We start from the raw sequence: 14,951 nt of genomic DNA, 5'->3' as shown, positions 1-14,951 counted from the left end.
TATCCCCCCAACCAGCCAACCACTCGCACAGCCCATTGTTTGTCACTGGCTAATTGAAATGGCCGGATGATTGTGGCTGCCACGTCCCATGCCGCACAGATCCAGCAGCACAGTTAAATACTATTATTTAAATCAATGCCCGCGCCGCGCCGCGCCCCGCCTCGCCCCGCGCTCTGACCGCGCATATGAGATGGCAATTTATGTGCCGTGCCTAATTGTCCGCTGCGAACTTCAAAGTGGAGACTTAACTCGCGAGTCTGTGGCTGGAGCGTCGCCTTGGAATGCAATTATCGCGCTCCAAGTTATGCTAAGATAAATGGCCAGCGTGGAAATTGGCAACACTTTCCAGAGCCCCGCTGCCCATAAACTAAAAAAAAAGGCAAACGAATATGGTAGGAACCTGACAATTGGCAATTTTTGGTTGATTTTGCAATTTATGACAGTCAGGGGAGCAGACAGCCGGCATGACCAAAAGACCCATATACCGGACAGAGGAACCAGATCCGATCCAGACCCCCAAGAGAGAAGGAGCTGAAGAGAGAGAGAGAGCCATTTAGAGGGACTAATGCTGCGTTTATAAATAGAAGGGAGGATTATTATTGAGGCTACAACTGCAGGGAATAGCAATCTGATTGACTTTTTGCTCCCTTTGTTCACAGTTTAATTTCGCAACCGATGAATATCTTTGGCCATCCCCTTTGGCCTTTGATGTGGCACTTTCCCTTTAAAGTAGCTATGTCTTTGGGTCACTCGAATGCTAAAAATAAAGAAAAGAAAAGAAAAGGGAAAAAGGAAGCAGACACGACAACCAAACGAAACGAAACGCTGTCCAATTAAGCGTGCAACAAACAACTTTACGCCACATGCCACACCAGGCGTTTATCGGTGCGGCCAGATCAGATCTTCGATGCGATACGATCTCAGATGCTCCGAGCAGACGCTGCCTCGACTGCCATTCCATTCGATCCATTGTAATGGCCAACGATTTGTCGCTGTCCGAGCCTCGCGGTCCATTGGCCATAATGACAATCGTTGATCGTGCGCTGCCGATAAGGATTGTCGGCCGGTACCCGAGGGGCTGCAGCGGCAGCAGCAGCAACATTTATGCTAATAAGTTGACATTTGACCACCATGACGAAATAATGAAACGATCAGGAGCCGTCAATGTGACAGGTACTCGTTTGTGCCCCCAAGCCGTGCACCATGGGACTCACACAGAACTCAACACATCAAAATGTTGCACTAATGGTTTAATTCCATGATTAAAACTCTCAAACTTTACACTTCACTTGCACTCACTTCTAATATTAAACGCTAAAATCAATCAATTTTTTGCTTACGAATATTCTGCAGGGATTTCTGTGGGGTTTGGTTGGGTTTGTTCCACTGTTTCTGTATGATCTTGACATTTGCTTTGACACAGGAGCAGCGCTGGTCACTAATTTCCAGGAATTTCACGCGCGGCCTGTGGCCCGCAGCCAAATGCAAATTTTGTTGCCAGCGTTTTTATTGTATCTTCACACGATCTGTGCCGACTGCTTGTTAACTACCATTATGGCCTGTAGCCTGCCTGCCCTCTCCCTCTCTCGTTCCATGTTGCAAATGAATTTTAATTGTTCTTTACACGGTAGCTTATGTGTTGCTCTGGTTGCTGTCGTTACTCTGGTGGTCTGGTGGGTTGAATTTAGTCTTTGAAAGCTTATTGAAGGTTCAGTCAGTCGCCTGCATTGAATTGAATGTGTCGATTATTTCTTCTGTCATCATTGTATGGTACATCACGTATGTGGTATCTGCAATCGTTTCCGTTTCTCGCCTGTTCATGGCTCTGTCGCCAGTTGTTACTGTGTTGGGCGCCATTCCAATGTGGCTTGTTCCATTCAGGATCATCGCTATGGCCATTTCTGGTGCTTTTCCAGTCCGAATTCCTGCTGCGAAAATCTCCATGATATGTTCCGCTTGTTCGCTGCTCTTGCTGTTGAGGTCGGCGCCAGTCCGTGATGCGATCTCTGCTCCTATCCTGATATTGCTGACGACCCCGCTGCTGCTGCTGCTTCCATCCATTGTCGCTCGACCCAAAGCGATCCTCCTGCTGTGGGCGACCTCTGCTATGGTCGCGGTAGCCACCGCTGTTACTTTGCCACCTGCTCTGTCGCACATCATCTTGGCTCCTGTCATGGGCTCCTGTAATGGCAGTCAGTTAATGGATTATTCCCTACTGCTAATGCTCTACTCACTCTGGTTGTATCTTTGCTGATAGCGTCCCTCCGGCTGATGCTGCTGCTGATAATGCTGCTGTCGTCCGCCTGCCTGCTCGTTCCAGTTGTGCCGCTTGTTGTAGTGACTCGTATAGCCTGTGTCCTGGCTGGGCTCTTCGCTGGACTCCGCATCCAGCTTGGCCAGCCGTCGCAGCGAGCTCAAGTAGTTCTCGCGCTCAATCTTGTGGCCTCGTGCCGCAGCAACGCCTGCAATTGGGAGGAATCAAGTGGTAATTATTCGGTGATAGAGTTCGCTGACTGAACGCACTCTCGATGGCCTCCAGGGGTGACTTGTTCAGCATGGTTATCATGAAGTAGCAGATCAAGTATCCAGTCCGATTCACGCCATGTGTACAGTGGACTCCAATCAGTTTATCTGCAGAGAAGGAGAGAGAAAGCATTCGAATGTTTTAGTAGTGCCAAGAGCCAGCCCCGCATGAACCGCATGTTGTCGCAAATTGCTACAAATTTCAAAAGTGAACACGGCCACAGGAATGCGCTCTGAGCTCTGCTCTGTGCTGCTCCACACCCACGCAAAACAGTCAAGAGAAACCCGGCCTGCCAATTTGGCATAAAAGCAGAAGCGACCGTCCTGGGCTAAATCTAGAAAACAGAAAACAGCGCACCCGCCCGCCCGACCGCCCGCTCGCCGCTGCTCTGCCAATAATAACATTGGCAATAAATTTCACAAAAACATGTCAGCAGGAGGACACGGCCGGGCGGGAGGAGGCAGACACAAGCCACCAGGTCGCGAGCGCGGTGCACTATGCGGGTGCGGTGCCATCAGGGCGGCGGTCACTGCCAGTGTGCTCAGTGCCAGAGTGCTGCCAGGAGTACGTCATGTTTGGCTTGCATTTAAGCCAACTTACAGGCAAAATAAAGTTACGACAACGGGAATGGGAATTGGGAATGGGAACGAGACCAAGCAGAAGACTGGCGCAGATCTCTGTCGCACTGCACACTGGAGCCAAAAGCCCACAAAAGGCAGCTGCCTGGAGTTAAAGTTACTTAAAGTAAAGAAAACCCATGCCCAAGTTCCACTGTAAATCAGAAATCAGACTGCAGATGGCCCGTTCTGCTGCTGGCCGTTGACAAGTCGCGACCACCTTGAATTTGACTTATTTCCCTGTGATTTGTTTCGTTGTAAATTCGTTGGCAGTCTTCGCGTATTTATTTATTGTTTTGTTTGCACAGCGGCGCCAGATCGGGTTTTAATTATGCCACAGGGCGCTGGAGCCTCGTTTAATGCATTCTGGTTAGGAATTCTGCATATTTGCAACGAGCAGCGAGGCTGTTCGCACATACATTAGCGCCAGATCAAGGGTTGTGCGCACGCCCCCAGCTGCAACGATCGACAGGAGGAACGTAAGCTACAATACCCTAGAGGGTATGAAATGTATAACACAACAGCAGACTGGCATGCCTGGCATGGCTGTCCTGTCTGTCCTCGCCTTGCCATTTCTTTAGTTATGAAAATTTAAATGAAATGCGGTTTTGTGTGCCTGCCTTTTGTGTATAATTAGAAATGCCTTTTCCCTTTTGTGTGCAGAGGCATGACTGAGCTGCAGCATAAGTGATTTGTTTGCTCGGGCTCCCAGCTCCCAGCTCCCAGCTCCCGACTCCGACAGACTGCCTGGCTGCCTCACTGCCTGACTGACTGACTGATTGAGTGTGCGCGCCCACATTGGTGTGCGCTAAAAGGTTAAATAGATTTTCTCTCCTTCTGGCCAGAGCCACTTGGCTCTGCTGTGTTTGCTCTACGCTTGCTGGCAGATAGGAATCTCTGGAGGCAGTGCAGCCTGTGCCTGAGCCTGGGGATACGTGGTAATTGCATGTGCGACGACGGCAAGTCGCTTTTGATATGATTTGTTCATATATTTTGCATCTCTAATTGTGTCCACAGATATGCATCTGGCATTGTTGACGTGAAAGCGTTCCCACGGCCGCCGACTCTTTCGCACCCACTCACCATTGTCCACATTCACCGCGAGGAAGTCTTTCACATAGCGACAGAATCTGCAATGGCCAAAAGTTCCTGGGAGTCAGCCAAATGATTAAAACATTCAATTTATTGTAATTACTTTTGTGCCAATGCCGCTGACGGCGTCTGCTTTCCGGGTATCATCAGCTTCTGGTGCAGCACATCGTTCTGCGTGAAGGACTGCGGCCGATAGTAGCGGTCTGTGTTGGTCAGATCGATGATCATGCCCAGATTGGGCACCGACTCCAGCACCGATTCGGGCCCCAGTCGCAGCTCCTCGTCCACATGTTTATTGAGATTCTGCAAGGGCAAATACAGGGGGAAGAGTCATATTACATGCGAAAAATTGCTCAATTTATGCGACTGGGCCCGGGGCAAGGCAATTAATAAGCAGGAGGTCCCGCGTTCTCTGTGGCGTTATTTAATTAAGCAAAAACAATTTAATTTAATATTCATGTGGGGTCGGTAGGTAGTACTCGGCCACTCGAGTGCAGAGCAACATGTTCCAGTTGCCACTTTTATGCATAATTACGATGCACAAATTTTTGTCTGTTGTTATTTATTTTTAGAGGCTCTGGCTGGCGCTCGCTTGGTGGTCCCCTGGTCCTGGTGGGCCCTTTTCAGCATCCATCACTCGCTCGCTCCTCTCCTGCCAACCGGTTTGGCTGCAAGGGGAAAGCTAACTCACCTGATTCAGCGGCACCTTGAACGCTATGAATCGCGTGCCGGGTACACGCTTTCCTATGGCACTGTAATCGAGCCATCTGCAAGCGCGCATCGCACGTCGGAAAAACAAACGCAAATTAGTCCAAATATAGCGAGTTAAGTGCCAATTCAAGTGTACCCACCTATCTGGTACGCCTTTGCCCATTGGATAATACTTATAAACAATTCAGCTAATGCTTAAACTTTAATTTTTTGTTAATTTTGTTTAAAATTAATGTGACGAAACGAAATGTATAAATTACGGCGCTGCCAGACAGTTCGAAAACAGCTGTTGGCAAGCAACAAATTGTCAAAACGTAGCATCCATTCCCACTCACGTAACGTTTATGCTAATATTGTTGGTAAACCTTTTCCGTTTCAAACTTAATTCCAACAAAAGGAAGTCGTGAAAACTAGCCAATCTTGTCGATAATTGATTATTCAATAGGATAAAATTGTAGCTTAAGCGCCGAGAATCCATACTAGATAGTTATATTAAATGGAACATCAAAATCGAGGAAAATGATTTAAGATGTTCGGTATATTTACGGTATATTTCTGATGGTCGTGTGGTATATTTTATCGATAATTTCGCGGTCACACTGCACAGCTGAGTGGAAAAAAAAGAAACCTTTGGACTCTGTTTAATTAATAATTAATTGTAGCAACTAAATAAAAGTCTTCCATCAGAACATCCCGCAGCTCGATTTGTTACCCAGCACAACCTTTTACCATGTTTGCCAGCAACACGCGTAACCTAATGCGCAGCAGCTTTGTAAGACACTGACATGGCGGCTGGCGCAGGCGCTGCTGGATGAAAATTATTAAATAATTGAATATTTTTGCAGCTGCAGCGCTGCAAGAGCACCTTGGTGGTGGCGGAGCACAATAATGAGGCACTGAATCCCATCACACTGAACACAATTTCGGCGGCCAAGAAAATCGGCGGTGACGTGACGGTTCTTGTGGCAGGCACCAAATGCGGACCCGTATGTTGTTGTTGCTATTGTTGCTGCTCTCTCGAAGCTTTTGCATAATCACACGCACAAACATCGAATCATTTGCAGGCCTCCGAAGCGCTGTCCAAGGTGGAGGGCGTCACCAAGATTCTGGTAGCTGAGAATGCCGCGTTTAAGGGCTTCACCTCCGAGTCGCTGACGCCACTGATTGTGGCCGCCCAGGCGCAGTTCAAGTACACCCACATCCTGGCCGGCGCGTCGGCTTTTGGCAAGAACGTGCTGCCCCGTGTGGCAGCCAAGCTGGATGTGTCGCCCATTTCGGAGGTGATCGACATCAAGTCCGAGGACACCTTTGTGCGCACCATCTACGCGGGCAATGCGATCCTCACCCTCAAGTCGAAGGACCCCATCAAGGTGATCACCGTGCGTGGCACCAACTTCCAGCCAGCGGCCACCAGTGGCGGCAGCGGCGCCATCGAGCAGGCCGCAGCCGGCGACTATGCCAGCAGCTTGTCCGAATTCGTCAGCCAAGAGCTGACCAAATCCGACCGTCCCGAGCTGACGGGCGCCAAGGTCATCATCTCCGGTGGACGTGGCCTCAAGTCTGGCGATAACTTCAAGCTGCTCTACGATCTGGCCGATAAGTTTGGCGCTGCTGTCGGTGCCTCCCGTGCCGCCGTCGATGCTGGCTTCGTGCCCAACGATCTGCAGATTGGACAAACGGGCAAAATCGTGGCCCCAGATCTATACATTGCCGTTGGCATTTCGGGCGCCATTCAACATTTGGCCGGCATGAAGGACTCGAAGACGATTGTGGCCATCAACAAGGACCCGGAGGCACCCATTTTCCAGGTGGCCGACATCGGCATTGTGGCGGATCTGTTCAAGGCCGTGCCCGAGCTAACCGGCAAGTTGTAAGCGGAGCCACGTGGAGCCTTGTTGTAGCATAATAATATCAGATCAGATTCTATGATCAAGAATTGAGAAGAGTTTGTTGCATTTATTGAATTTTAATGTTAGTCCGCAGAAGCTACCTTTGCGTCTTCCCTCTCTCGCCATTTGTATAATAATAATAAACCATCTATCTACCATGTATCTGTGTGTCCACAATTGTATCAAGTGGATTATAATCGAAGTTTTGTGCTATCAGCTCTGATGGATTGTGCAACAGTTTCGCAGATATTCTGAGTATTGGCTGGATATTTCGTAAGCCCAATGAATGTCTGCTGATCTGTTTATATTTCAAATGGCTATAGAGAGAGGGAAGATAAGAAGATCGCGCGATTATCACACAAATTCTCAAGCTACAAACTTAACAGAGCCAAGAAGCACTGCTGCAAGTAACAGAGCTGCACAGTTAACAGAGCTGCACACTTAACAGAAAGGTGAAGCAGTGCTGCAAGGTTTCAGCACACTCTTGGCGCGCAAATTCAAACAGCAATAGCTCTGCGTTAATCAGTTCGTAAATCGTTGATATATTTTGGGTATTATTGTGCTCACTATGAAACGCAAGAACATAAAAAGCAGAATAAGGCCAAAAACCACGCCTATCACCAGCGTCGTCCACTCGAGCGGATTCAAACTGTTGGTTGTGGGCAGCACATGCGTATTGATGCCGCTCTGTAAGGGCAAAACATTAAGCTTTGAGCTACAATGAATGTTTGTGGAGAAAGAAGCCCTACCCAGCCACCGTTCTCATTGATCCAGGGCACCAGCTCGTCCTCAATCACCTCCGAGACGCTCTCCATCAGCTTGGGCAGATACTCGGGATGCCCCTGACGCACACAGTCCACGGACAGGCCGCCGGCAATGGCAAACAGCGAAATGACCTTGCTCCAGGTGATGTCCGCACGGAACAATTCGCGACCCACCGCCCCGAGCAGCAGGCTGACAGCATCGGGTGTGTGGAACTCGCCGCCGGGATTGCGACAAATCTGTCGAGCGACGCCGTTGTAGGCACGCGGATGCATCCGTTCCAGTTCATCGCCAAGCTGCAAGGAGAATGTGCATCAGTGGCAGAGCGTGTGGAGGGAATTACGCACCACTTGAACCGCTGGAAAGACATCGCGCACAATGCCCATGGAGGTGGAGCCGAGGATGCTGCGTATGCGCTGCAGGCCCAACTTCTTGTTGAACAAACCCGAGCGTCTCAGCCTCCGCTTGATGTAGTGTCCGCACAAGCAGCGACCCTGCAGGGCAGACAAGGATTAGAGGCTCTCAAAATCAGCTCCCAACTCTTGCACCCACCTGTGTGATGATGTCCTGTGCGGGTATTTGTGCCGCCTTCCAGCCAATGGTGTAGGACAACTTGCGTGTGACAACATCGCTGACGTTGCTGAGGCGCCGCCTCGTCGTCTCGCGCTGCCCCACCTCCAGCAGCGAGGCGGAATGGAGCGTGGCCGGAAAGCTGAACTTGCGCCGATTCTGTGCCTGCAGCAGACGCTCGCTTTGGGTGCTGGCCATGGGGAAGCCGTGGCTGAAATTATCGTGGCTGCCGGGCATTGTGTTAGACAGAAATGTGAGCAGAGAGATCAGTTCCTAGAGGGAAAGGCAACGCAATCGTAAATCAAAGGCGATCAGCAAACTAATTGACGTCACCGCAACACACACAGAGACGCTGTCTGTGTCTTATTTTGGTCTGCCTTAATGATAGATACCCCACGATGTGTTGTCGCTCTTGTAAGTTCAATTAATTGCATTCCATTTGGCAAATATCTCTGTGGCCACCCCCGGGGGAGATGCAACGATCGCAGCGAAATGAAACCGCAGCCGAAACTTGATTCATAATCGTCAGAGTGCGCTGTCTAAAGGGACAGCATTGAAAGCACTTCCCACACGTTTAAGCTGCTCGAAAATTACAGCCAGTTCGTGGCCTTTTGATGCGATTATGACGCTCATTGATGGCCTCTTGGCTGCGGGCCAGAGCCAGAGCCAGAGCCAGACTCCTTTTCGGGCACATATCGGACAGATTGTCGGCTCGTTAAGTTTGATTGGCTCCGCAATATGGCCAAAATGTTGCCATGCGGCAACCTGTGTCGGCTATGATGTTTGCTGCCTGCCAGCTGCATTTTTTTCTGCTGCTGCTCTCTGCTGTTGTTGTCATTAGTCTAACGCAAGCGAGATGTCAAATGGCCAAATGATTTGTGGCACAACCGATGACCGGAGGATGCGTTGTCTGGGGAGTACTTGACAATTAGCTTTACATAACCTCACCCAATGCCCCCCAATCAATACCTCGTGGACTCGTGACCAAGGAAAGTCTGCCCGAAAAAAAACATCAAACATCAAAGTCGTGTCTGGGCCGGCTGGAAAGTGACGAATGCTTTGGTTTCCATACGCAATTCGGGTCAAATTGTTGCTTATAAAGTCACTTTCCCCCTGTGCCCGTTCAGTCAGTGTTCCATCAGAATGTCAACCAGTGGGACGCAGCCAATTGTGAGCCTGCTGCTCGTGTTCCTCCTGCGTGGCTGCCTGGCGGATGTGTCGCACTTTTTCGCTTCATCGCCCACGGATTTGGGCAGCTTTCTGCATGGCCAGGCGCCATTCCAGCTCGGGCTGAGTCCCTCTGCCTTTTATGGTTCTCCCGTCACCCCGGCACCCGCTGCAGTGGCTGCGCCTGTGGCCACCACGGAGTTCAGTCTGCCGGAGATCATTGAGAATCGAAGTGTCAAGGCCAAGGCACAACCCAACTTCATTCCCCTCAGCCAGCACTATCTGCCGCCTGCCATTGAGCAGCGGCCCAGCTATGAGAGTCCCACCAAGCCCGGCGAGGAGTCCTACCCCGCCTACTACTATCCCCCACCGCCTGCCAGTCCTGTGACCACCCCTCCACAGCCCATTGTCGTACAGGATCCGGGCGAGGACATTGAGACCATACACTCCCCCGGCTACGACTATCATGCGCCCTCCACACCCGCTCCGGTTTATCTGCCGCCCAGCGAGAGTCTTGGGGAGCTGCGCCTGCGCCTCAAGGACATGCGCTGCCTGCCCGAGGGCTTCTTCCGGGCGGTGCTGAAGCTGGACAGCTTCCTGGGCGCCGCACCCACGGTGGATCACGACAGCGACGATGTGCAGGACAAGCGCTGCGAACTGAAGCTGGCGCGCAGCTTCCTGCTGCTGGACATTGCCGGCGCGGACTTCGAGCGCTGCGGCGTGCGCTCCTGCGGCCAGGATCTGTGCCTGCGGCTGCGATTCCCCGCCATCAGGGGACTGCGCACCGGCGGCGACTCCATTCTGACGCTGCACTGCAAGTCCCAGGAGCGGGTGGCCGTCAAGACGCATGCCCTCAAAATGGGCGTGGCCAATGATGTGTGGGTAGCTCGAAGGAGCTGGCATGGATGCTGATGCTAAGCTGCTGCTTCTCCTTCTTCCCTTTGCAGGCAGTCACGCAGCGTGGGCAACTATGCGCATGGGGGCAACCAGAACGCTTTTCGCACCCATGTGGAGCTGCTGCGACGCGGCAGCAATGGCTACACGCGCCACCTGGAGACCAACGGAGCGGTGCAGCTGGGCGAGGAGCTGCTGCTGCGCGCCCATGTCCTGGCAGGCGATGGTGAGTCGAAGGTACGAGAAAAAGGAACCTGGAATGATTCCCCCCCCCCTTTTAGGCTGGAACTACACCAAGCTGAGTGACGTCCAACTGCAGCGCATTGCCGCTGGAGGGGAAGTCCTCAACACCGTCCAGTTGATCAGCTCGCGGGGCTGCCTGAACCCTGCCATGCAGGCCATCTGCAGTCATGCGCCCATCGTGGAGCCGCCGCTGGGTCAGCGCTTCCACTTCAAGGCGGTGATGTTTCCGGGCATGCGCAGTGGCGACGTTCTGGTCATGTCCATGCGCATCAGCGGCTGCCTGGAGCGCGAGGATTGCCAAATTACGGCACAGGATTGCCTGCCCTCGGTGGCACAGCGACGTAGGCGGAATGCCGACACGACTGCCGCAGCCGGCAATGGCACAGAGATATCGGAATTCAGCCAACTGTCCTTCCGTGTGATTATGCCCGGCGTGGAGGAGGAGGAAGTGCCAGCCATGAGGCATGTACTGGGCGCATCCAAATCGCTGGCACTGTGGGGCAGTGTGGCATTTGTGGCGCTTCTCCTGGCCGTGGCCCTGGTGGCATTGCACAAGTTTGGCAGATAGAAAATGTGCGAGGGAAATCCCTCTCTAAGTCTCACACTTTAGCGTGGATTTTTCCCGTATTTCCAGCTGCCAGCTCGGCGTTGTTTTGACCATTTTGAGCCTTAAACAGCAAACAGAAATTAGCACTTAATAAAATCTTATTTATGTTCATGTCGCTTGTAATTGGACAGCCGCGTGGAGTACAAATAAAACAACTGAAGCCGCAGACTGTTACTATTTCTAGTGGCTAACCAACTGCCGAGTGTCTGACTGACTGACTGATTTCCAAACTGCGCGCGCAATTCGCAAATTGTGATCTCTGGGCGCAGATTATGGCCAGAGACACGGCCAGGCCAGGCCAGGCCAGACTTACAGCTCGAAACGAACTCAAATTTTATCACGTTTTCACGCTTCGGGTGCAGCTCATGAAACCGCACACTCTGCTGGTTTGATTTTGGCCTGGCATTGTGTTTTTTGGCTTTGTTATTTGGTGCAATTTGTAGTCATTTTCGTATGTTAATCCATCGCCAGGCAGCCAGCCAGCCCACCAGCCAGACAGTTTACGCTTAATGGGCATGAAAATCGCAGCCAATTAGCAGCGTTTGTCCGATTGTCATCGGCAAAAGCTATGTGGGGGGGCCGAGCCGCGCCACTAATTATTGTCTGGGGTGTAGCACAATCTGGGCAGGGAAACACTCTGCAAGTTGTCAAAGAAATGGACGAATCCTAGGGGGAGTCGCTGCATCCTTCTTGACCTGCACAAAATATTCCCACAGATCATCAGCAGGTGCTCAATTTTGCTCAGGTTTCGCTGTCCTCTCCGACTGGGGGCTAATTAATAATCCCGACACGTTCCTGGTCGAGTAGCTAACATCGCTGAGATGCAGCCAGCAGCCAGCAGGCAGGCAGCAGGCAGGCAACAGTCGGGCAAAAGGCTACTTTGTCTTTGTCGCTTAAATGGCAGGCAAAATGTTTGGCGCCCATAAATTAATGTCGTCCCCAACTGGCGCTTAAGTTCGTGTTTTGTGTTTGGAGACTCCAAACTGCACTCCACTCCACTCTCCACTCTCCACTCCATCCTCGACTGCAGCTCTGTCTTGGCTCTTGGGTAAGCCGACAATTTACACTTTTCATTCACCAGCCTCCAAATCGGCCAAATGTTGGGGCTGTTTTCATGTCGCGTCTCTGGACTGGTCTGTGCTCTGTGGTCTGCTTAAATTATCGACTACTTAGTGCCCAATTTAGCAATGGCTAATAAATATTTATGAGCGCACTTCATTTTAGTCAATTTACAATGGACAAGAGCTATGCCAGGCAGGCAGGCAGGCAGGCAGGCAGGCGACTATGTCGGTTCTGTGAATGGACCGATCGAACGACCCACCAAAAGGCTGACAATTAGGCACAAAGCACATGCCTAGCTGATCATTAAGCAGGCGGAGAGAGATCGATTGAGGGAATATGCCAGAAAAGCAATTGAAGCTGTGAAGCTGAAAGCGGCAGTTCCCCCCGCTTCAAGCTCTTTTGGCTGCTCAAATTGTAATCTCTATGGCACATTTATCCTGTTCTAACCAGCTACTGCTCCATGCTCCAATCTCCTGTGCTCCCATTGGCTGTGCAGTCACAAAAAAACGCACAACTCATTAGCAACTTTTATTAACCAAAAGTGTCAAATGCTTTATCGCGCGACTGCCGACTGACGATTGGCCCGAACGCCCGAACGCGGCCTAAACTTTAAGTTTTTGTTGTTTGTTGGTTATTTCATTGATTGATATTTTGTTGCTGTTGTTGTTGCACATTTTATTGGTTGTTCGACTTGTTTTTTGTTTCATTTGCTCGCTGCGGCGCTGTTGCTCTCCGTTTGCCGTTGGGCATTTTGAGCATGTTAACATTTGTGTTATTGATTTCTGTACAACAGTTTGACAGTTACGCAGGCGCAGCGGGTGTGCACACACAAGCCACCCCCTTCCCCTCCTCCACACGCCTCTGGAATTTATACATTTTGCTCCAATTCGGCGTGCCAGCAATTTGACTTTCGTTTGCTGATTGGTTAATCGAATCAGAGACGACGCAGAGCGCGAGAGAAGTGCATTAAAATGCCATTTCATAGCTAAATGCAGCAATTCGAGCAGCCACGAAGTGTCACATAATATTATAATACAACCTAAATGCAGCGAATTAAACTTTGTGGTCAGCAAAAAAATATTAAAATGGAAATGAAAATGGGTAAATTAGTGGCTTACAGCAGCGCTTCTGCTTGGAGCTGCTGGCGTTGGCAATTTGTAATTTACACCGTCCCAGACATGACAAATACTGAGATACAGATACGTGGATGCAGCTACAGACACAGAGATACAGAGATACATCTACAAGCGACAGGTGGCAAACATTGTTCAGATCATTAGTTGTTGGCTTTGCACTTTTGCACAGTTAACCGATCTGCGTCATTCAATCGAACGTGAAGAGGGGACCGGGTGGGGCCACAACAATAGATCGATGGGTGCAGGCGGGGAGTGTGTTGCCAGTTAATTGCAATGTTCCAGGTCAGTACTCAGTTTCCAGCCTGTTTGCGCACAATTGAGCCACATTAATCACATGGCCCACAACCCTAGCCAAACACTTTTATTTGTTGTACTTGAAGTTCTGGAGAGATGGGTGCAAAAAGTGCGACAATAATTATAGACTTTAGCACTGGGTTTAGCAAAGCAAACAGTTGATAAGTTTTTATGAGCTGATTTGCATTAATTTCTGACGTTCATAAGGCGGCAAACTGCAGTATTTATTTATTTTTTAGAACAAAATTAGAACTTCCCTCTCCAATATCATGGAACTCTCCTTCTTGGACACGTTTGACGCTGACTTATTACTCATTTTGATGGCGTTTGCCATGCCCACCGTAATTGTCGCCATAAAATAATAATAAAATTCCCAAAATACTCGAAGAGCTTTTAGAAAATAAAAACTGAAATCATTTATGGCAAAAGTCGATTGCTGAGCCTATTGCCAGCTCTTTCTAGCTGTGGTGTGGGTGGAGTTGATTATCCCCCCACACACACACGCACACGCACACGCACTCGCACACAACAAACAAAATGTAATTTAATTAAAAAACCCGCGCTGCCATGACCCTCGCTGAGCTCTTTTGTGGAAGTGCGTTCAACCGGCGAGCAGCAACAATTAGGCTAATAAATAAATGAGTGCCACTCCCCCACCCGCTGCTCCTCCTCCTATTTCTGCGGCTTACTTATCGCCGAAAGTGGATCGCATTGATACGGATATTTGTTTATCTTTGGCTGTCGGATGGATGCGCAATTGGAGCTGATAATGGGCTTGCGGTGCGGGTTTCGGGTTTCGGCTTTCTGCTTTGCGTTGAGCAATATTATTATTATTATTTTAAGGGAAAACACACAGGTTGGACACACACACCGACACACAGGAACAGCGATTCTCCGCGCTGAATTGCATGGAAATTACTTGATTATTTATGCGTTACGCGTTTTCGACCGCGGGGCGGAATACGGGGTGTGATATGTGTGAAATATTCACGGTCACAGCAGAGTTTTGGCCGAAGGCTACAGCTACAGCAGCAGTGGGAGGGGCAACAAACAAAAATAATCGTCACTGATCACCGGAAACCGAAAGTATAGCCCCAAAAAAACGTCAGAAGCGTACATAATATGCTTATGGGATGAACCACTAACCGATTTCACTACTTCCGAAATGAAACGGCACGAAGAAATACGTTTTGATACAGCTTCAGCGGTCGCCAGCGGCGGCCGAACACGTCGAAGGTTGAAAATGAATTGAGCCAGTCCCAAACCAAAACAAAACAAACTGCCCGCCAACGTGCGGGCCATTGCGCGCTTACCAGCACTGCTGCCAGTGTTGCCGACAATCGATAGTTGCAGAGCAACAAGTATGTTATATTATGTGTTGTG

General features: G+C 50.2%; 4 protein-coding genes across 6 annotated transcripts; 2 read left to right on the top strand and 2 right to left on the bottom strand.

Moving 5' to 3' along the window:
- Positions 1-1,592: 1,592 nt before the first annotated feature.
- Positions 1,593-5,234, bottom strand: LOC117892419 (RNA/RNP complex-1-interacting phosphatase homolog). Its single transcript, XM_034798652.1, has 8 exons — positions 5,085-5,234; positions 4,925-5,000; positions 4,337-4,536; positions 4,225-4,271; positions 2,524-2,631; positions 2,235-2,462; positions 1,804-2,181; positions 1,593-1,722 (listed from the first exon to the last, which is right to left on the bottom strand). The coding sequence occupies exons 1-8, from the start codon at positions 5,105-5,107 to the stop codon at positions 1,715-1,717; spliced, it is 1,068 nt and encodes a 355-aa protein (XP_034654543.1). The 5' UTR covers positions 5,108-5,234; the 3' UTR covers positions 1,593-1,714.
- A 324-nt stretch (positions 5,235-5,558) lies between these two features.
- On the top strand, positions 5,559-6,884 carry LOC117892420 (electron transfer flavoprotein subunit alpha, mitochondrial). The gene is made up of 3 exons (XM_034798653.1): positions 5,559-5,716; positions 5,790-5,930; positions 6,009-6,884. Exons 1-3 carry the CDS (start codon positions 5,675-5,677, stop codon positions 6,816-6,818), a joined length of 993 nt encoding a protein of 330 aa, XP_034654544.1. The 5' UTR covers positions 5,559-5,674; the 3' UTR covers positions 6,819-6,884.
- A 465-nt stretch (positions 6,885-7,349) lies between these two features.
- Positions 7,350-14,816, bottom strand: LOC117892423 (bcl-2-related ovarian killer protein). 3 transcript variants are annotated; one of them, XM_034798655.1, is made up of 5 exons: positions 14,715-14,816; positions 8,148-8,438; positions 7,943-8,089; positions 7,583-7,891; positions 7,350-7,520 (listed from the first exon to the last, which is right to left on the bottom strand). In XM_034798655.1, exons 2-5 carry the CDS (start codon positions 8,400-8,402, stop codon positions 7,356-7,358), a joined length of 876 nt encoding a protein of 291 aa, XP_034654546.1. In that variant the 5' UTR covers positions 8,403-8,438; positions 14,715-14,816; the 3' UTR covers positions 7,350-7,355. The 3 variants fall into 3 exon arrangements, with proteins under 3 accessions (XP_034654546.1, XP_034654547.1, XP_034654548.1); XM_034798656.1 differs by having other exon boundaries at positions 8,148-8,391; positions 14,715-14,811; XM_034798657.1 differs by having other exon boundaries at positions 8,148-8,376; positions 14,715-14,806.
- LOC117892424 lies at positions 9,150-11,234 on the top strand. The gene is made up of 3 exons (XM_034798658.1): positions 9,150-10,210; positions 10,280-10,452; positions 10,508-11,234. The coding sequence occupies exons 1-3, from the start codon at positions 9,309-9,311 to the stop codon at positions 11,035-11,037; spliced, it is 1,605 nt and encodes a 534-aa protein (XP_034654549.1). The 5' UTR covers positions 9,150-9,308; the 3' UTR covers positions 11,038-11,234.
- Positions 14,817-14,951: the final 135 nt, after the last annotated feature.

The sequence above is a fragment of the Drosophila subobscura genome, chromosome E (assembly GCF_008121235.1).
Source record: "Drosophila subobscura isolate 14011-0131.10 chromosome E, UCBerk_Dsub_1.0, whole genome shotgun sequence".
Lineage (NCBI taxonomy): Eukaryota > Metazoa > Arthropoda > Insecta > Diptera > Drosophilidae > Drosophila > Drosophila subobscura.
This window is presented reverse-complemented; position numbering and strand designations above follow the sequence as displayed.